Below are 22,521 nucleotides of genomic sequence, written 5' to 3'. Positions count from 1 at the left end.
TTACTTCCTCAGCAAAAGACAGAAGCAACATAGTACAGAAGAAGCAAACGAGTCTCGACTTGTTACAAAGGTCAGATGGGTGATTTAGTCGGTAAATGGCAGAATAAAAAATGGAGGGCACTGGCAAACACTATGCCGAACAGTCACATTCCTTTTATAGGAGACTATATATATATATGATTGTATGTGCCTTATGCAATGCTTTCAGACCACCACTGGCAACTTCATCACCCACATATGACATCACTGCTGAGAGAATGATATCTTTGTCAAAGGCCCCAAACTCACTAAAAACCAAAATCGAACGCAATGGCTGGGCACAGAAAAGAGTGATCTCGAAATCCCTTGATGACACTGATGTCCCTGAATTACCAGGGGAGGAACTGAGATACATCACAATGGGTGTGTACCAAATAAAGCAGGCCAACTTCTACACTGCTGAACACCTGTCAGAGCATGGTGGGTATGAGCTGATGTTGAGAAGAGCATGGAATTATTAACATTCAAATACAATCTCGTCACACCTCCTCACAAATATATAATGTTTGGGTGGAGTTCAGCATTGGTTTGATGCCCATTACCGGGTGGTACTGCCAATGCAAATTAAAGCTGGTACTCGGGCTGTAGGCTGTTGTGCCCATGTTGCATCTGTCCTCTGGTTTCTTGGCTACTATCGACACTTCCGTGAAACAAAACCCATTACTACCATGTCATCCGCATCTTACATGGAAAGTGTCAGTAATGCTGCTGTAATCGACACTTTGGATGAGTCCCAGTAATGCAACTTAGATAGCTGTAGATACATGTAAGTTGCAAAGAAGTCTTTCTCTGAGTAGGGAATATGTTACAAGGGTGGATAATAAATATATGTAACCCAGGTATAAGTATAAATCATGAACATGACTGGTATTCTTTCAAGCATTTTTTGTCATTAATGTAACTTTAATATTTTGTGTTGAGCAAGGAGATGCACTTAAGTCCTCGTATTCTAACACACAGGAAAAAAATCACAATATAACTAATATCTATGCCAAGTTGCATGATTATCACTAAATGCCTTTAATGTACAATCGGCGCATAAACATTGGAAATAGGCAGAACAATTGATAAAATAATGAATTCGGTTAAATTTCACGATTAAAACAGATACTTTACTTGAGACTAGGAGACTTAAAATTACCAGCAAATCAAACTCCATACATTAAATTAATCATTTTACTGTATTTTTTATAAGTCAGAAAACATATCAGGACCTGGAACTCACTTCAGCCATAGGTGCTGGGCACATATAATGATTCATATAATATACAATATTAACTATTAATATCTTATACTTATAGCATATAAAGGGTGTCCTGCAGCTTTAAATTCACTTAAGATGGAAAGGTATTTAAAATTGCCAAGTTTGAGATGTGATCAGAAGCCAAAGTATAAAACTAGAAAATGTCTGTTAGACATAAATGCCCCCACTGCCATATGAATAAGTTTCAGTGTTCTATAAAAAGTTACAACCACTTTGATCTTGATACCCTGAAACATGCACACACGCAAGGTACTACACTTAAAGTTAATGTTAATATGCATATGTTTTTTCTGTATGTTATTACCGACCTGAAACACAAGGATGTCAGAGGTATACCCATATTTGACCTTTATATAAAGTTTAACCAAAATCTGTGAAAGAATGAAGTTTTAAGTGTTTAAATTGAATCAGTTGATGATTTTCTATATATAGCAAGTGACCTTGGCCTTGACATTGGAACCCTGAAACACAGGGATGTCAGAGGTATACCCATACTTGACCTTTGTATAAAGTTTGACCAAAATCTGTGAAAGAATGAAGTTGCTAAGTGTTTAAATTGAATCAGTTGATGATTTCTATAAATAGCAACAGTGACCTTGGAACCCTAAACACAAGGATGTCAGGGGGTATACCCATATTTAATCTTTGTATAAAGTTTGACCAAAATCCGTGAAAGAATGAAGTTGCTAAGTGTTCAAATTGAATCAGTTGATGATTTTCTATATATAGCAACAGTGACCTTGGGCTTGGAACCGTGAAATACAACAATGTCTGAAGTATACTCATACCTGACCTTTGTATAAAGTTTGACCAAAATCCATGAAAGAATGAAGTTGGGATGGGAGGGGACGGGACGGACATGGGCAACACCATATACCCCCCTCCCAACCCAATTTAACGAGGGTTGTACCTTTGTATAAAGTTTGACCAAAATCTGTCAAAGAATGAAATTGCTAAGTGTTTACATTGAATCGGGACGCGATGCGACAGGACGGGTGTTTCGGAACGGGACGGGACGGGACGGACATGGGCAACACTATATGCCCCATCCCCCATTTTGTGGCAGGGGCATAACAAAAAGAAAGTGTGTAGTGAATATGCATTTTACTTACTTGTACTCAAAGGAGTCAATTTGTAAATTTCAACTCAAAATATAAATTAGAAAGGAAATTAGTGAGAAAACAAAACACTTTTCATTTGAAAATGACCAAAAATACCCCCCTGACTTAATCCTCCGTTTTATTTAAATAACCCTTAAGCGATGATTGAATATCTGTCATTTTTCATTCTTTTATTTATGTTGGTGTAATTAACACATATTTTCAAAAACAGAAATTGTATTATTTTGATTGTTTTAGTTCATTTTGAAAACAGCAAATTATATTTGTGATTTACCCTACCCCTTTTGGTACCCCTTAAAACCCATTTTCGGTCAAACTTTTACCTCAGTTTTTGCGCATGTGATACAATAGGACATCTTTGACCAAATTAAGGAGGTGAAAATCCGAATATACCTATAGGCCCAAAAAAGGGCCTTATAGACACTCACCCTGTGTCGTTACGTTTTGTATTTGTCTATCTTTACACGGCTGTTGGCACACACTATAATAACTGATCATGAAATGACACTAAAGTAGTGGTTACTTATATTAATAACTGTTTTTATCATATAACCGTTTTTGATGCAATAGCTTAAGGCCTGTCACCTTCCCATCTTGTTATCCTGAAGTGTATGATATTTTGAAATTATCCTTCACACAGATATGCACTTTAACAGCAATACCTTACATGCAAGTCACATATCCATTCTTTCCTGTATATAAGGGTTTGGAAAAAGGACTGGTTCTAAATTTTACCCCTTTCTACTGACTATATATATATGTTTTCTATGTATACCTGTCCGAGGTAAACCTTTATCAATCATTATCAAGATATACAGTCCTACATACAAATACTTTTGTGTGTAGCTATATAGTCACATGCAAGAAAAACAAATAAAACATACACAGATTCTGTCTTCATTACAAATTTAATAATCACAGAGTATGTACAAAGTCACTGGGGCGTATCACTCTGACATTGGATCAACAGTATCTAACCTTGACCTTCCCTGCAGATCGCACGCCAAAGAAATGCTGACATATATATATATTGTATGGCCTTATCAAGTTTTATACATACCTAAGAATCAGTGAAAATGCAGAAACTTGTACATCTTTAACTCTTCTTGCTGACGCAATTCATAAAACAAATTTGAGAAAAAATGTGCAAGGGAGCCAAAAAGTGAAATAAAAGGTTTCCTTTTATCAATACAACACTGCATCAACTGAATAAACTAATAAAATGTAAGTTTCACTGTATAATGTAAAAGTATGAGGCATAAGAACTTGCAAACCAGTCATTCAGTTACAATGTCCTAACAGGCATAATAATGTAAACAATAGACACTCAAAAAAAAGGAATAATAATGGCACGTTTGAATACAATATCAATATGTAATAACAATTATAGTCAAACTTTTAAACAAAAAATATGACAAGATGCAATATTTTTTGTTTATTCTAGACCAATAATTTAGTATTTAGGAGTTCTGTCATTATGAGCTAATTAAATACAAATACGAAGGGTTGACAAATATTCCCTATAGAGATGGGTTGTGGACTGTAAACATGATTTTTGAGTGCACGAAGTATTCTTATTCAAAATGTACATACTACATTTAATAGCCATCAGGCTATTGTAGTCTCACTAAACCCAATTTGTCACTTAATATCAAATGGTAAATGTATTCCAATATCTATTATAAATAAAAAGAATAAAAAATTAATCGCCTTGCAATGAAGGTGTGACCACTTGACACTGATGTCATGATCACATGACACTGAAGTTATGATCACATGACACTGATGTTATGATCACATGACACTGATGTTTTGATGACTTGACACTGATGCTATGATCACATGACCCTGATGCTATGATCACATGACACTGATGCTATGATCACTTGGCACTGATGTCATGATCACATGACACTGATGTCATGATCCCATGACACTGATGTTATGATTTCATGACACTGATGCTATGAGCACATGACCATGGTGTCATGATCACATGACACTGATGCTATGATCGCATGACACTGATGTTATGATCACATGACACTGATGTCATGATCACATGACACTGATGTTATGATCACATGACACTGATGTTTTGATCACATGACACTGATGCTATGATCACATGACACTGATGCTATGATCACATGACCCTGATGCATTGACGATAAAATGAAATAGTTGCGATGACCCTACAGCTATCCACTAACACATCTACAAAAATCAAAGAACAATTATTTGTTTTTATCATTACCAGTCAAAAAGATCACTATTGCACTAAAAATTGTAATGAAAATACCATGGTAAACCACAGCCAGCATTGAACTAAATATCCTCAAAAACACCAAAAAGAGAAATAGGAATAAAATTTAAAACTGTCTGTCATGATAATTTTTACTTTTTAAAAAATACATAATTAACAACATGTAAATGTATTGATAAAAGTTTCAGTTAATGGTAGTAAAATCCTATACCTTCTGTATAATAAATACAATATCTAATGTGAAAAATGAAAAACATCCACAAAATAACTGTATTCATTCAGAATCATTCTTGCAGACAACTTAAAAGTCATGAAAAACATAAGCAATAAATAGACTATTCAACATATCAATTAGAATAAGCTGTCCAGTGACTGAAAAACATTTTAATTAAAGGCGAAATGTTCCTTAATTGGAATTTACAAATTAAAAGATAATGCAGTTTGAAGTACCTGAGTTTAAAATTATAGATTTTGGCAGCAAACGTTCTGTGTGTGTGAATTTGTATCTTATCTATATATAGTGCATGCATTTAAAATACATGACTGGATCAATAAATCTTCTTTAGTGCAATAAGTGTCTGATGGAACCATTTTAAAACTTATTCCAATGGTTTAGAAACTATTTATGGAAAATTAAACACTTTTTCACATTTTAATGTTCTTAAATAGTTTCATTTGACCCAAAAGAGTGTTAAGATTTTTTTCATAAATATTGTTATTTCAGGGAAGTTTCATAAGAAATAGAGTAACACTGTGTTGCACTGTAAACATTTGTCCAGTGACATTTCAGCATTATGAAGGAGTTTGACAACAAGCCAAGAAAGCGCCATAATGGAATTATCAAGGAAAAAGGGAACTTAATTGACATTCATTGGTGGTTAGTGGGGTGGCAAATTATGTTGATAGCAGTTGGTATCAGCTTTCTACATACAATGGTTACAAGATACTCTTCTTTCCAGATTTGACCAGGTATAACATACGTACATGTCTGTCACATCATTGGGTAAGTATATGTATATTTCCACTAACCATCAATAATTTGATGTAACAATAATTGGCTGTAACCCAAATGTCAGTTGATACCCGTTTCTTGATGGCTGTAAAGTTTCATCCATATCCATACAAAATTACAGCTTATTAATGATGAACGTTAATTATCACTGGAAGTATACAAACCCTCCCTTATGTACATGTACTATGTGACCAGCAAATCACTTGCCTTTAGTCTATATCTTGTATTTCAGAAACAATGTATTCCTGTGTATTGGATGATGAAATATTTATGTTTATGTACATTTGCAATAAAAATGTTATATGTTAGAACAATAATGTTATAACTGTTTTCTGAACAAATATCACTTGATAATAAATAGTTCATTAATGTAAAAAAATGAGATATTTTTACTAATAATCAACCCAGGCTTGGTATTAAGTCTATTCCCTGTTTAGATGTTACTGATAGGAGTCATAAGAGGAGAAACATACCTTTCCCCTTAACCCTTTCACCACTGCAGACCATAATGGACTCATCCAGATCAATGCATGGTAGATTCTACTAAAGTTACATAGGGGTGAAAGGGTTATGGACAGTGACCTCCCCTAACTTCTGTTATGGCAACAACTGTAGCACAGCTGGACAATGGCTCTTCCGTCGACTAAGTAGCACAAACGGTCAGAGCGATAGTACTGTACATCAACCTGAAGTCAAGGGTTGGAATCTTTGTCTGGCACCCCTTAATTTATACACTCTGTCCACTGTGGTTGGTTGAACTTTGTTATTTCGTCCTGTAACATATGGTTTTCTAGGTACAGTTTTTGGTACTGGGATCCTTAAGAATACAATTAAGACTTTTTCGTGTTACCACTCCCTGCTTTAAACAAGGTCACCTGGACTTAACACAAGTAAAATGCACAATTTAACAATAAGTTTTAATTAAGACATAGTTCATTTAAATATTCATTTTAATACACAACATTTGCAGGATTTAATTGGCTAATTTCAATACAAAATTAGTCAATGAAATCAAAGCTGCCACAAGGAAATTTAGACAACATGAACACACATCATCTTGCCCTTTAAATGAATCACTTGGGTCATGCAACAACTGGATATCACCAGGTTTCAAGCTGCATGAAATTTAACTGCACTAAAACCTTTGTACTGTAATCAGGGTTTCAAATAATAGATGATTTAAATTATTTTATATATCTCAAATCATTTTTTCTTCCTAACTAAATGATGTCACATCCATTATCCTTTTTTAACTTGTTTCGAAATGTTAGTTTATAGTACCACGATACATGTTTATGGACCAGTGAAATCACATGACAGTAATATAACATGATCACATGACCAATTAAATGGTCACATGACAGATTTAGATGCACCACTTGGTTGACTGACATAGTAATGCATAAATAAGTAGTTAATAATAACCTGAATTGAAGATGTCAAGATGATCTCATAATACCTGTGACATAACATTAACCTGTATGTCGGTATTCACGTCACAATCCTTTAATATCGTCATTTGACAAAGAGAAAGCGATAAAACACGAGTGTAGTTGGCTATCAGTGATAAGCACCTGTTTAAGGACAACCTTTAATGATTTTACCATTGAAACGGATCATTCATTCAATAATCCTCCGACTCCATATACACATTGTACAACACACACACATCCCTTACATATTACCACAAAGTGATCATGCCATTTATAGGGAACTGTACATATGTTGTTATTATATATAACACTGTACATTATTTCTGACCTTTTATAGCTGTTATAGAAGACTGGTCACTTGGTCGTGAATAATAAATATGGCTTTAATAGATTATGATGAAAATTCGAAATGCTTTTCTCTCATGGTTTACTTGTTGAAAAGATTTATTAAGTTAGATTTTTTATGTCTATAATCGAGAAGTTTAACAACCAATATACCATGCTGTCGATCCCAACATTAACACTTTTCTGGTCTGGAGAGATCCCTTAATCCATGGGTGCCAGCATCGCTTGGTTTATTGGTCTAAGCCTATAGATCCCTTAATCCATGGGCGCATACGTACATAAAACAGTTCATTTGTCTGGCCCTGAGGGATTCCTTAATAAAAGGCCGGGTGCCAACATTACATGGTTATATTTGTCTGGCCGTGAAAGATCCCTTAACTCATGGGTGCCCTCATCAAACAGTTCATTTGTCTGGCCATGAGGGGTTCCTTAATAAAAGGGTGCCAACATCACATAGTTATATTTGTCAGGCCGTGAAAGATCCTTGACTCATGGGTGCCCGCATCAAACAGTTCATTTGTCTGGCCATGAGGGGTTCCTTAATAAAAGGGTGCCAACATCACATAGTTATATTTGTCTGGCCGTAAAAGATCCCTTAACCCATGGGTGCCCACATCACAGAGTGTATCGTCTGAGCCTGAAAGAACCCGTAATCCATATATGTCATCACATGGTTTACATTTCTGGCCCTGAAAGAGCACATCAAATGATATAAATGCTCTTTGCTGACAGGCCCTGAGAGGACCCTGAATTGTCCTGTATTTGTGTCCGCACCACACGAGCCTGATGCCGCATGGTGCTACTTTTCTCACGTGTCCACTGGGAGATAGGGAACATTTGCTTTCTGTTCTTTGCACTGATTGGAAGATTTAGCTTTAAATAAGCTTCTGTTGACCGACATGGCCATGGGTTGTGATACGTGACCACCACCCTCTCTGTGACGAACTAAAATACACGTCTCAGAATTATTTAGTCCATTTTCATGTGATGATTCCAAAAACTGAACCTGATCCTGAAACAAAAAATGTGACATTCATAAGTACAGTTGTGCAAGAACAATGAAAAAATAGGTCAAGATTTATTGAAGTGGAATTGTTTTTTTAACACCATAATTATCAAAAGTTACAATGGCTCTGTTTTCAGTTCGTTTTTTATTTACTGAATTAAAGCACTATACAGACACAGATTAATTTTGTTCTTTTACTGAATTAAAGCACTATAAAGACACAGAATAACTTTGTCCTTTTACTGAATTGAAGCACTATACTGACACAGATTAACAGAGTGTTTAAAATAGTTAATCTACTCCCACTTAACAAAGTTGTACAAAAAGACTAAAAGCAGTGATTTACTCAGAATCCAGAAAGATATATTTCTTTTATATAGCACCTGTATGATCACTTCACACTTACACAAACTGTGTAGGGTGAAGGAAAGAAGCGATCAGTCACGGTATACCAATGTATGACTGTATCAGGTGACCAGGTTTGGGTCCCTGCAGAATTGGGGCTCTTCATTTTTCTCAGACTTTTGCTTAGGGTACATCATCGAGACCAATATCGACCCATTGTACTGCAATATTGATCTTTATCTTTTCTGTTCTGCCATTAAAATCAGATATACCATACAGCATACTTACACGATGTTTATTAAAGCGAAAGATTCTCCACAGCCGGGAGGAAGTAGATGACACAGAGTTGATGGTCTCTGTACTCGTCTTTTGATACGTTGGGTTGGCAAAGTTGAGTGCCAAAAATTCCCCATTATCAACATTGTAAGCCCGTCTTTTACGTCTGAAATAAAGGAAATGTACACATTAGTCTTCAAAGCCAAGGGCTGTAAGATATATTTACACATTTTAACGTGTTAAATACCTAATACATTTTTGTTTTAATTTCAGATTTGGTATGCGAATAGCAAGTGTGAAGGTGATTGAAAAGAGTGATACATTGGAAAACTGAGCAAATGTATCAAAACCTACTGAAACTAAATAGTATTTTTTCATTAGAGAAGTTAATCATTTGTCAAATTTGTGTCAGATTCATGTATAGAAAATGTGTGTGAAAACATAAAATTCGAGAGATCACTTATATAAGAATTTTATAAGACAACACCAAACTTCTTTAGCACATATCAAATGTATATTAAAATCTCACATAGGTCATGATATGAAGAACAGACAACAATCAATCTGTGATTTTTTGGTTCTGTTAACAGGTCGGCATTACTTATCATTTGATTGGTGCACACATCCCGGTTATACCTACCTTTTGTAGATGTGACCAGCCACCACGATGACCATTATGGCCACTAGGACAATGACCACACCCACCACCAGAATCACCCATATACTGGACACTGAAACAGCTACCAGTCAACACAAGATCATTATCATGTCATCTTTTCATTTAAAATCATTTTAACATCATTTTAACATTCTTCTATGTCTGAATTATTTGTTCATTGTGACTGTGTCTCTCGTAAATCATTACAGAACCATTAATTATCTGACAAAGTGTCAGTGACCAACAGTTAATGTACCCATTATAACCAGATAAGGAATCTGTAACAGGGATCCTCACAGTAAAATGTGACGCTTACCTGGACTTGTTGCTGTCTCTAAAGGTGTCTGCTTATGATCATGATCACACAGACCACGCGTGACATCATCGTCAGAGCAGGACCTGTCAAAACACGACAATGTTTAACAGGTTTATTTCCAACAATTGTGTTTTCCATTATAAACTATGTCACCCTAGTAAAATACTAGCCGCTTCAAGCGGCTTCCTACCGACTTGGCTAGAGAGAAATCTCTTCAGCTCATTCGGTAGAGCGTAAGACTAGTAAGCCAGGGGTCCCCGGTTCAACTCCTAGTGGAGGCATTGAACAAATTATGACCTCTGTTACAATCATAATACTGTTACTGACGATGGTATCACTAAACCTGATATACACAGACAGGTAATGGTAAGAGGTAAACCAAATCGAGTTTTTCTAAGCTTGACAGAATAAAAAACCCTGCTTTACCCGTTTTGTCAGATGAGACCAAAACGATTCCACCAAATAAAATAAAATGAAAATTGCCACAATAGAAATCTTCACACTCTGCCACAATAGAAATCTTCACACTCTAAGTCATTTGGGCAATACTTTTATTTGAGAATAATAGATAAGAATACATTGAAATTTACCGGGAATTAACGGACACTTCAAAACACTGATCACAACATGTTAGCCATGTCTAACAAACACTGATCACAACATGTTAGCCATGTCTAACAAACACTGATTATTTATCTAGAGAGTATATCATTTATATCAAATACCACTAACAACAAAGTTAATTAAAGTTTCAAGCCAGTAACAATGTATACACGGACTGTACTCACTCTGCAGGCGGCTTGGTAACGTGAGGATCTGTATCTGGCTTGACATGGATGTTGACGGGATCTGTAACCAGTTAAACCAGTAAAGTATTATAATGGCTAAATACAAAAAAGTTTCCCTACCACATGCAGTCCATTGCATTGCCATTTTAGTACTTTGTGTTTTACAATGAACTATCATACCAAGCTACAGTGAAAAGGGCCCTGGGTAATGATAATATAACGGAGCTTTATACAAATCTTTTTTCAATTACAATACTGAAAGTTTAAACAGTCACAAAATTAAAACAGAAATTTGAAAAATGTACAAGAAGAATCATCCTTTTCAGCTAAATATCCAAATAGATGAACAGATAACCTCTCCCCAGCTTCCGAGGCGGTCAGATATGTATCGCTGGTACTACCTATACACTCATCCCCAGCTTCCGAGGCGGTCAGATATGTACCCCTGGTACTACCTATACATTCATCCCCAGCCTCCGAGGCGATCAGATATGTACCTCTGGTACTACTGTACCTATACACTCTTCCTCAGCTTCTGAGGGGGTCAGATATGTACCCCTGGTACTACCTATACATTCATCCCCAGCTTCCGAGGCAGTCAGATATGTACCCCTGGTACTACCTATACACTCATCCCCAGCTTCCAAGGCAGTCAGATATGTACCCCTGGTACTACCTACACATTCATCCCCAGCCTCCGAGGCAGTCAGATATGTACCCCTGGTACTACCTATACATTCATCCCCAGCTTCAAAGGCAGTCAGATATGTACCCCTGGTACTACCTATACATTCATCCCCAGCTTCCGAGGCAGTCAGATATGTACCCCTGGTACTACCTATACATTCATCCCCAGCTTCCGAGGCAGTCAGATATGTACCCCTGGTACTACCTATACATTCATCCCCAGCTTCCGAGGCAGTCAGATATGTACCCCTGGTACTACCTATACATTCATCCCCAGCTTCCGAGGCAGTCAGATATGTACCCCTGGTACTACCTATACATTCATCCCCAGCTTCCGAGGCAGTCAGATATGTACCCCTGGTACTACCTATACATTCATCCCCAGCTTCCGAGGCAGTCAGATATGTACCCCTGGTACTACCTATACATTCATCCCCAGCTTCCGAGGCAGTCAGATATGTACCCCTGGTACTACCTATACATTCATTCCCAGCCTCCGAGGCGGTCAGATATGTACCTCTGGTACTACTGTACCTAAACACTCATCCCCAGCTTCCGAGGCAGTCAGATATGTACCCCTGGTACTACCTATACATTCATTCCCAGCCTCCGAGGCGGTCAGATATGTACCTCTGGTACTACTGTACCTAAACACTCATCCCCAGCTTCCGAGGCAGTCAGATATGTACCCCTGGTACTACCTATACATTCATCCCCAGCCTCCGAGGCGGTCAGATATGTACCTCTGGTACTACTGTATCTAAACACTCATCCCCAGCTTCCGAGGCAGTCAGATATGTACCCCTGGTACTACCTATACATTCATCCCCAGCCTCCGAGGCGGTCAGATATGTACCTCTGGTACTACTGTACCTAAACACTCATCCCCAGCTTCCGAGGCAGTCAGATATGTACCCCTGGTACTACCTATACATTCATCCCCAGCCTCCGAGGCGGTCAGATATGTACCTCTGGTACTACTGTATCTAAACACTCATCCCCAGCTTCCGAGGCAGTCAGATATGTACCCCTGGTACTACCTATACATTCATCCCCAGCCTCCGAGGCGGTCAGATATGTACCTCTGGTACTACTGTACCTAAACACTCATCCCCAGCTTCCGAGGCAGTCAGATATGTACCCCTGGTACTACCTATACATTCATCCCCAGCTTCCGAGGCGGTCAGATATGTACCCCTGGTACTACCTATACATTCATCCCCAGCTTCCGAGGCAGTCAGATATGTACCCCTGGTACTACCTATACATTCATCCCCAGACTCCGAGGCGGTCAGATATGTACCCCTGGTACTACTGTACCTATACATTCATCCACAGCACCAGAAGATATGCGTTAGTTATGCAGAAGTTAGTCTTAAATCGATATAATGAAATATCTGCTCTATGAATTACCTTAAAATGTTTACTAAATTTTATAAAAATTGAAATATTGACACTACATTTTTTTTTTTTTTTTGATAAAATGAAAATTACTTACACATTAGACAGGCGATGCTGCCCTTTTTATCCGGACAAGCACAGGTGTACCCATACGGGTTGGCCAGACACAGGTGTGTACATCCACCATTGTTGTCGGAACAACCATTCTCACCTGTAAACATATCGATGCTGATTATCCAGAAAGCATCAGATTCATATTTACAAACAAAATATACTTGAACAAGAAATTTATATATACCCCAGCAAATTTTCATTAAATTTCTTTCGGAAATTATGATATAGTCATAATTTTGCTGCAATATCAATTATTGTCATGCAAAAGAATCATTACACAATATCTGTAGTCCTCTAGGACTCCTTTTCATACACACAACACATTAATGGAATGTCATTTCAATAAAAAGCAATTCTTTGATTTCCTATGGTATGTTAAAGCTAAGGGTAGAATTTCTTCATGCTAAATTACTGATACACGGTGTTACTGGTGGATTTTGTCTGTTTTAATTTTTGCACATTATATTCCTCACCCAGCACTTGTCCTACCCACATACCTGTCTGTCTGTCGTCTGCCACCACCTCTATATCCATGAGGCCCTCCAGACTCTGTTGTATGACCTCACGGTTCTTGCCGGTGTATTTGCTGGCTTTTTCGATCAGCTCGGTTTGCCAGTCGGTCCAGTATATGTGATCACCATACTGATAAACGATACAAAAATGAAATAAATTTGTATATATATAGTTATTATACTATTGAGACATTTACCAAATGGCTACTTGTCCATACAAATACCTGAACATCAGAGATATACTAACGTTACAAGTGAAGAAAGGAAGGAACATTAACAGTACATTTTTTCCAAATCTGGAATATAAAATATGGTTTTATCAAAGATACAAAAGGATTATTACTCACCACCACAAGCCCAAAAGGATGAGAGATGTGCTGTATGAGGGTCACTCTATTTCCCCCTGCGAGGTCTGAAGTCTCTATTTTGTCAAGTTTGGCGTCCACCCAGTACAGTCGGTTAGCAGAATAGTCAATAGACAAACCATTGGGGAAGCCTGCAACCAGACACAATTCTAGATTAACTGTTGGCAGTACAATTCGACAACAGATGGCATTACAAGACAGTCTCCGTTGAGAATTTTAAATGGTATAAACATTGACTTAAGGAGTCACAAATATAGTTAACTTGATGGTACTATTGACAAATAAGCTGTAAATCAAGACAATCAAACATAAAGTGTTACACTGTGAAAGGCCCATTACATGATGCATAGAAGAGCTAGCTAGGGCCTGTTCGTTTATGCGGAACAACCGGTTTGTCCATCTTTAAATTAACATTTTCGGATATAAATCCTGGCGGACCTGCAAATGTTTATGCAGGCCTTGCAAGGCTTTGTCAAGGCTCGCCTGAAAGCAGCATCAGATTACAAGGTCAGACCTTATTTAATAAACAAACAACTTTGGTCCAACCGGTTCAACCGTTTGAACAAAAACAGCCCTGGTTTTCTTGTTTCAAGACAGACAGTTGAAAATGAATAATTACCTAGACTGGATCGTATGATAACGGAGCGATTGGTACCGTCCATGAAAGCCTTCTCTATCTTAGGTTCAGCTCCCCAGTCAGTCCAATAGATCAGCCTGTCACAAGAAAAGTACTCCATGTCATATAGACCTAAACTTTATTCCATCATTATCATGGCATGGTATTTTGAGATTTCCAAAAACAGTAATTATAATACATAATAAAATAGTACAAGCCATATGCACTGCACCTCATAATGTCATGCTCACCAAGATGTCTTGGAGAAAACATAAACAAATCAATAATATCTAAATAACCTAAAACTAGTAAAAACTGGACATCTACATAGAAAATGTATAAAAGAAAAGCTATATGTTTTGGTGATATTACATAGTACACTGCAATTGTAAAAGGGGTAATAAATTTAAGTTAAAGTTAAATGTAATTGTAAATTACTTTCTTTTAACTTTTCCTGGAATGAGTAAAAATTAGGAAAGACTTATAAAATTCTGTATTTTAAAAAGTGGAATACACAGTTAAAATACAGTATAATGGTTACAATCAGAGAACCTGAACTTAATAAAAATAACCCTTTCACCACTGTAGACCATGATGGACTTATCCAGATCAATGAATGGTAGAGTCTACTGAAGTTATATACGGGTGAAGGGGTTAAACATGTAACATGAACCTGTGTAATAAATCAATATATTCAGATAGACTTTTTGTTGTGGTGGAGGTTGTTTTATAAATCTTACCCTTTACTGGGGAACAGTGCTATAGCACGAGGCTCATCCAGATTTTTGTAGATCAGTTTTTTTCTGTAGGTACCGTCGAGCCAAGCCACCTCTATAACATCCCTCCCTGTAATTAGCAGTGTTGATATCAAGTGTGAGAGGGAAACCAGTGAAATCTACAGTGATTCCATAATGTCGTAAACATTGACGTCATACTTAAGTCAACACTGATAGCCTACTGCATTCAAATTACATTCATTTCACGGGATACTATATAGTGTTAAATCATTTACAAGTAAAGATTATCACCATACCTGTATCTCAGGAAAACATATAGTATAGGAGTCGCCATTGATATATTGTCACATTTAATTTATAAGTAGAGTTGATCTTCTTCACATACATTTTTTTATTCACAAACAAGCTTACAAATACCTTAAATCTTTGTGAGTCACCTGTTCTGATTTTTACCTGTATCTGTCCAGAAAAGATTGCGGCCAATCCAATCAACAGCTAGTCCATCCGTTGTTTCTAAATTTTTGGATACAATGGTCTCTGACTCTGTACCATCTAAGTTAGAACGCCTGTAACAGTCACAAGTAGGGTATGACAATATGATACAAGATTGTCCTGCTGGGAGTCTTCAGCAGTATGTTTCAGTAAGGTAGCACTATAAAGTTGGCATCAGTTCCACGCTATCACAAGAAGACAAACACGAACATATCGCAGCCTCCCAAAACACACACGCATACACTACACGCATGCATCTTGCACACAGGGGAGGCCGTCCTTAAATGACCATAGCTGTTGATAGGACGTTAAACAATACTAAACCAAACCAAACCAAACTACATGTTTTCCAAAATAACACAATCAACTTTTAACTAAATGTGAAAAATAAAGTAATGTTAATGACTAGTTTTAATTGTCCTTTAATAGACAGACTAGTTTTAATTGTCCTTTAATATATAGACTAGTTTTATAAATTGCCCTTTAATATATATATATAGACTAGTTTTAATTGTCCTTTAATATATAGACTAGTTTTAATTGTCCTTTAAAAGACAGACTAGTTTTAATTGTCCTTAAATAGACAGGCTAGTTTTAATTGTCCTTTAATAGACAGGCTAGTTTTAATTGTCCTTTAGTAGATCTACTAGTTTTAATTGTCCTTTAATAGACAGACTAGTTTTAATGGTCCTTTAATAGACAGACTAGTTTTAATTGTCCTTTAATAGACAGACTAGTTTAATTGACTTTTAATAGACAGAAGGTTTTGTATTTTTTACCTGATGACGTCCAGGTGCACATCTGTGTAGTACATCTTGCTGTCATGTTTATCGTAATCCAAAGCGATCACATTGTGCAGATCCTTCATAGGAAGATACACATCTGTCAAGTCTGTGGTATCTAGGGAGATGTGTCGAATACTCCCTCGACTCGCAAACAGTAAATACTTGTTTGGCACTGTAAGATACACAATTAGGTTAAGTATACATACTTCCATACATTAATGACATTAATTATCATATACTTCAGAAATACTATTGGATTATAAATGGATGCAATGTCATCTTGTGCACCATTCAAATGAAGTTGCCTCTCAAAACATGTTATTTTACTGATCTTTTTTAGTATGAAATTCTCCTGGAAAGCACCGATGCCTTAGCGTACAGTAGTCACAGTAACGTAGCAGATGTATCCTTTAATGACATATTTACGTTATTGAGAGAAATAACTTCAACTTAAGAGTATCAATACCAGTATACATTTGATACAGGGGTATAAGACAGGAACAATTCAATGGCTAGATCAGGATTCGAACCTGGAATCAATGCACTCATTTAACTGAGCTCTCTAGTCATAGACTGGTGATAAATGTAATTCAGGCCAGCACACAACTACATTTTATTCATTTTTTTTCTGGTTCTGGTTTTTTAAGCTATCTGGTCACCACAAATGACATTGTTCAGTTTATGGATAATCTTTGTTTAAGTTGATCCTTTCTACCTGTGATACTTACTTGCATTACATGTTTTGCCATTCTCCATCATGAGCAGGCCTGTGGGACAGGCACATGAGAATCCCCGGGGGTTGGGGAGGCACAGATGGCTACAACCACCATTGTTTTTCCCACACTTGTTTACCACACCATTACCTAGTCAAGGTCAAAAGTTTATGAATTTAAAATAAGATGATTAAGATGTTACAAATTAAAATTAACTTCCATGAATAATAAGCTGTATTTCAACTTAGCTCATATTTCTAAGTTATTTTTTTTAATCATATAACCGGTATAAACATTTCAACAGGAAAGTCTAAAATTAAGTATAAGTAGGTTGACGGAGGTTAATGAGGGATATACTTATGACAATACAGGCATGTAAATAATAGGAATGTTAGCTACTAAGCCACACATAGACAGGTCTACTTAATTTGCATTAAGACTGTGTGCGTTTAAAAAGGGTCCCGACTGTTATATCATACTTTAGACTCTGGTTTCAGTAATGGTCCTGGTGTTTGTTTAGAATCCATTATTGTGTATGGTACTATTAAATATCTTTTTTCACTTTTGTTGTGGATCTATAGCCAACATTTAATAATTATAACATTCCCACGGTACTCAAGAACTTACTCACACCAAATTACACAATGGTCAACCCTTACACAATTAATCATGATACTACCTCCCACACTCAACATACAAGCGGCTCCATTACACTGTGAAAAAAAACCTACCTCCTCTCTTGAGCTGAACAGCATGAATGTCCATCAGGCCAGACATGTTCCTGCGTCGTATAGTCTGGTTCTGACCACTGTCCTTGTCTGCCTGGAAAATGGCCATCTTTAGCCAGTCTGTCCAGTAAAGATGATTTCCAGACACGGTCAGTCCATATGGGTGATTGATCTTGGATACCAGTACTCTCCTATTCTGCCCATGTAGATCTGTACTTTCGATCACCTAAACAGAAATAGGTAATATGGAGTCTATTTTAAGAAACTGGTGCCCAATGTTTAGAAAATATTTTACTGTATTAATGATAACAAATTTTGACTATACAGTTTATTTTAAGATGAAGGTAGAAAAAATAAAAATAAATAAATAAATAAATAAAAATGAAAGCTTACTTCCATCCTGGCATCAGCCCAAATAAGCCTGGCAGTTGGTCTATCTATGACCAGTCCGTTTGGCCAGCCCAGTCTGTCCTTGACAACAGTCACTCGGTTCTGACCATCCATATCTGCTCTTTCTATCTTAGGGTTCTTACCCCAGTCTGTCCAATACAGGAATCTGAACCGAGAAAACATAAATATGTAATTATTTTTGCAATGATCTCATTTAATGCTCTTCCATGCTGATTCAGCAAACAAAATGTATTATTATAGTAATAATTAACCCATCCTCTTAAACCACAGATGACTAAATAGCATATTTGAACAAACTTGGTAGCCCTTCATCCCAGCATGCTACAGGCCCAATATTTGTACCCTGGGCCTTTTGGTTATTGAGAAGAAGTCGTTTTAAGTTTTTAACATATTTGACCCCTGTGACCTTGAAAATGGGTCAAGGTCATTCATTTAAACAAACTTGGTAGCCCTTCATCCCAGCATGCTACTGGCCAAATACCATCAGCCTGGGCCTCTTGGTTATTCAGAAGAAGTTGTTTAAAGTAAAATATTGACACCGGACGGACGCCGCACCACAGCATAAGCTCACTTGGCCCTTTGGGCCAGGTGAGCTAAAAATATGGTATGTACTATATTGAGAATGGTTTCATACGACACATTTAAGGAAGCTTATAGCTGAATTGTCATCTTACCCAGCATCGTAGTGGAGAGTAATAGCCCGAGGCTTGTCTATATTCCTCCAAAACAGAACTTTCCTCATTGTACCATCAATATCGGCAACCTCGATCCTGTTGAGGCCAGTGTCAGTCCAGTATATCTTGCCCCCCACCTCGTCCACAGCCAGACCATCTGGTGTGTCAAGGCCATTTCGGATGACTTCCTCAACTTGTGACCCGTCAAGGTTGCCCCGCATGACCTTGTCCAGAACTGTGTCCGTCCAATACAGTTTTCCTTAAATTTGGAATTTGTCAAAATATAACGTCTCATTTTCATGAAAGATTTTATACCAAATGATACAAAGATAAAATTAATTTTAAATTGTCTGTTTGAAATATTAATCAAATTTGGATTTTTTTTTTAGAGAAATATTTTATAAACATTTGAATTTTTAACCCAAGTCTGTATCATGATCCTGGATCCTGCCCCTGGGTCAGGATAGAATGAAGTCTGAGACTTTCATAATCCTGAATACTGGTCCTGGGGTCAGGAAAGAATTTGACTTCAAAAGTCTAATTTTGAATAACTTCTATTATTATATTCAGGTTTAACTTACAATGTGATGTTAAACACACATGTACATGTGTACACATTGTCAACATGGATTTCTTCATCTGATTGAGAACAACTTTCAGGACAGATATTTAGTCGAAGACTGTCATGAGCCTAGGACTTGGTACCTATCATGACAGTGATTAGATACCAATATTACTTGAATTTTGTCACGTACCTCGAACTGAGTCCACATCTACTGCGATGGCATTCCTCAGTTCTCCAAGTGGGATCACGACATCTGCGAAGTATTCTACTTCCAGAGAGATTTTCCTGATGTCCGTGCGGCGTGCAAATATCAGGAAGTTTGTCATATCTGTAACAAATCCAAGGGAGATAACTTGTCATGATAACTGTATATCAGAATGACAAAAAGTTGAATATCTTTACATGTACCATAATTTGAATACTTTAGAATACAATGGAAAAAAAGGGAAATTAACATCAAACATCTAAAAAAAGATGAAGCAATAGCCAATTAAGTTACATTAATGAAAGTATGATTGCAAAAATCAATTCTGGACGAACCTCTATGTGATGAGCTTAATTTTTATATAAGAAATCAATGCCAGTTTAGTGTATGAAATTACCATCTTCGCATGTTTTTCCATCAGATTTCATTACTACACCAGTAGGACAAGCACAACTGTATCGCTGCGGCTCGGCGTTGTTCAGACAAAGATGACTGCAGCCTCCATTGTTCACCTGGCATGGTGTTTGTCCTGTCCAAATTACAAAATCCAACAGCATTATACAAACATATTCTAGTGCTTGTAGGACTATACAGGCCTCAGGAATCCGGTCACCATTTATCACTCTAGGTATCAAATTATTTTTTTCTATCAATTTTGGTTAATAATGTTCTATTTCAGTATAATTTCCATGATAAATGTGGATGTCCATTACATGTTTAATTTTACTATGAAGTGTCTGGGTGAAAATTACATGTGGCCACGACTTACGTTTCTGTTTGGGTTTGTGGAACATACGAACATCCATGACATGTCCAAGGTTACTACGGAGAGTCTGGCGTCCAGACCCGTCAAATTTGCTGGCCATGTGGATGCCCTTATCAATCCAGTCCGTCCAGTAAATCTGGTTATTATGGAGTGCTAGACCAAAGGGACGTGGTAAGTCCACAGCAATAATCACCTAGAGAACAGAGCACATGAGTCAGCTGAATGAGACGTTGACACACAACATACTGGGCTTTTGAAATACATGTATCCATGTAATAGATGTTAGTCAAATGAACATGCCTCAGCAATAAGTTAATTAAGCTACAATGAAGTAACAAACCATTATTCTCTAATATCAACAATATTTATAGTGCTGTTAAAACTCTTATGTTAGTTATATAATTTTGATATTAACTAAACAACTTGCACAAATTGTCAAATACTGTCAACTGTTGATTTGATTATCGTATGGTATGGGGCCATTGACTATCAAACAATTATTGATAATGTGCAGCTTTTCTTTATGGAGCTTTTCTTTATCACACAAAGCCTACAGGTGTCGTAAGATTTTGATTTTTTTGTCTTTTGATCTACAGACATCAGGAATAATCGATGGTGTTGGAATAATTGAATAAGTGGCGTTCTTTTGTAATATTGGTTTAAGATATTTGACTCAAATCTTGTTCCAATAATATGTTAGTAAACTAACCTGTCGTTCCAGTCCCTCCGTCGTGGCCGATTCAATCATTTTGCGACCAGCATCTGTCCAATAGATTCTGTTTCTCTTCTGGTCAAGAGCCAAACCGTTAGGCCATGTCAGGTTGCTGCTAATCAGAGCATGACGTCCTTTGCCGTCCATGCCCGCCTTCTCTATTTTGGCATTCTTACCCCAATCAGTCCAGTACATAAACCTGAACAAAGTGTAGTGATGTTAGGGTACTAATAATATGTACTTTACTAGTAGTTTGCATCTCTGCAATACATACCACACCATATACAAGTGTGTGTATCAACATTGATCATGAACATTTCTCAAGTTTACTGATCATGAACAGCATACTTGCCAACTCTCCCTAACTTTGGACCCCAAAATTGAGCATTTTCAACTAATGAATTTTCTAAACTATTCCTATTTCTAAGATCTGATGATTTCATCTGAAAGAACAACTCGAAAGATGCCACTCGAAAGTTTTTACATACACACATTTATTTATGCTTTTAATTCCTAGCATGCCTAATCATGGAAATTTTGAAAAAGTTGGCAAATTAATGAACAGGTCACAGTACTGTTAATGCTTACATCAATGGCAAATGTCTTACAAAATATTTAATTGTTCTTTAAAACTTAATTCTAAAACACCTACCCTTTGTTAGGGTCAACAATGATGTCCCGAGGTTGGTCAAGACGCTCCCAAATGAGGATACTCCGGACAGTGCCATTGAGGTTGGACACTTCAATGACATCCAGTTCTGAGTCTGTCCAGTACATCTTCCGGCCAAGCCAGTCGACAGCCAGTCCAGTGGGGAACTCCAGGCAGTTACCAACTACCACCTGCACAGAGTGAGAAATTAGAAATTATTTTGTCACCGTCTTATCAGTCATTTACTATTTGTTTTTTCTTTTTGATATTATGTGTAAAATATTAACAGCTTATCATAGCCCGACAACATTTAATATAAACTAGGGCTACATGCACTGGTGGACCCTTACCGTGTATTTTTTTCATTTTTTCGTTTAATTTTCAAAAATCGTTTAGTTGTTCTCTTTTTGTGTGTATTTTTTGGATTATAGTTTATATTTGACGAGTCACCGTTTATTGTTTAAACCGACGTTTATTCTTCGCAGACTTGTGTTTAGTTTTGAGTATAACAGTTTGTTTT

At 36.9% G+C, this 22,521-nt stretch overlaps 1 protein-coding gene across 2 annotated transcripts in view; it reads right to left on the bottom strand.

The window, feature by feature from the left end:
• Positions 1-3,313: 3,313 nt before the first annotated feature.
• Positions 3,314-22,521, bottom strand: part of LOC110463424 (low-density lipoprotein receptor-related protein 4-like) — a 118,731-nt gene continuing 99,523 nt past the window's right edge. For both annotated transcript variants that reach the window (XM_021518012.1, XM_021518013.1), the window contains exons 18-38: positions 22,005-22,192; positions 21,350-21,551; positions 20,644-20,833; positions 20,272-20,403; positions 19,860-19,997; positions 19,105-19,363; positions 18,413-18,575; positions 18,023-18,245; positions 17,307-17,441; positions 16,573-16,750; positions 15,755-15,867; positions 15,305-15,410; positions 14,568-14,662; positions 13,931-14,079; positions 13,569-13,713; positions 13,055-13,168; positions 10,870-10,930; positions 10,082-10,164; positions 9,748-9,847; positions 9,120-9,273; positions 3,314-8,492 (exon numbers count right to left, since the gene is read on the bottom strand). In XM_021518012.1, coding sequence (XP_021373687.1) covers positions 8,289-8,492; positions 9,120-9,273; positions 9,748-9,847; positions 10,082-10,164; positions 10,870-10,930; positions 13,055-13,168; positions 13,569-13,713; positions 13,931-14,079; positions 14,568-14,662; positions 15,305-15,410; positions 15,755-15,867; positions 16,573-16,750; positions 17,307-17,441; positions 18,023-18,245; positions 18,413-18,575; positions 19,105-19,363; positions 19,860-19,997; positions 20,272-20,403; positions 20,644-20,833; positions 21,350-21,551; positions 22,005-22,192 — 3,132 coding nt within the window. In that variant the 3' untranslated portion in view covers positions 3,314-8,288. The remainder of the gene's footprint in view (positions 8,493-9,119; positions 9,274-9,747; positions 9,848-10,081; positions 10,165-10,869; positions 10,931-13,054; positions 13,169-13,568; positions 13,714-13,930; positions 14,080-14,567; positions 14,663-15,304; positions 15,411-15,754; positions 15,868-16,572; positions 16,751-17,306; positions 17,442-18,022; positions 18,246-18,412; positions 18,576-19,104; positions 19,364-19,859; positions 19,998-20,271; positions 20,404-20,643; positions 20,834-21,349; positions 21,552-22,004; positions 22,193-22,521) is intronic.

This window comes from Mizuhopecten yessoensis, unplaced genomic scaffold (genome assembly GCF_002113885.1).
Source record: "Mizuhopecten yessoensis strain PY_sf001 unplaced genomic scaffold, ASM211388v2 scaffold10905, whole genome shotgun sequence".
Lineage (NCBI taxonomy): Eukaryota > Metazoa > Mollusca > Bivalvia > Pectinida > Pectinidae > Mizuhopecten > Mizuhopecten yessoensis.
Note: the sequence above shows the minus strand (reverse complement) of the source record. Positions and strands in the feature narration are given on the sequence as shown.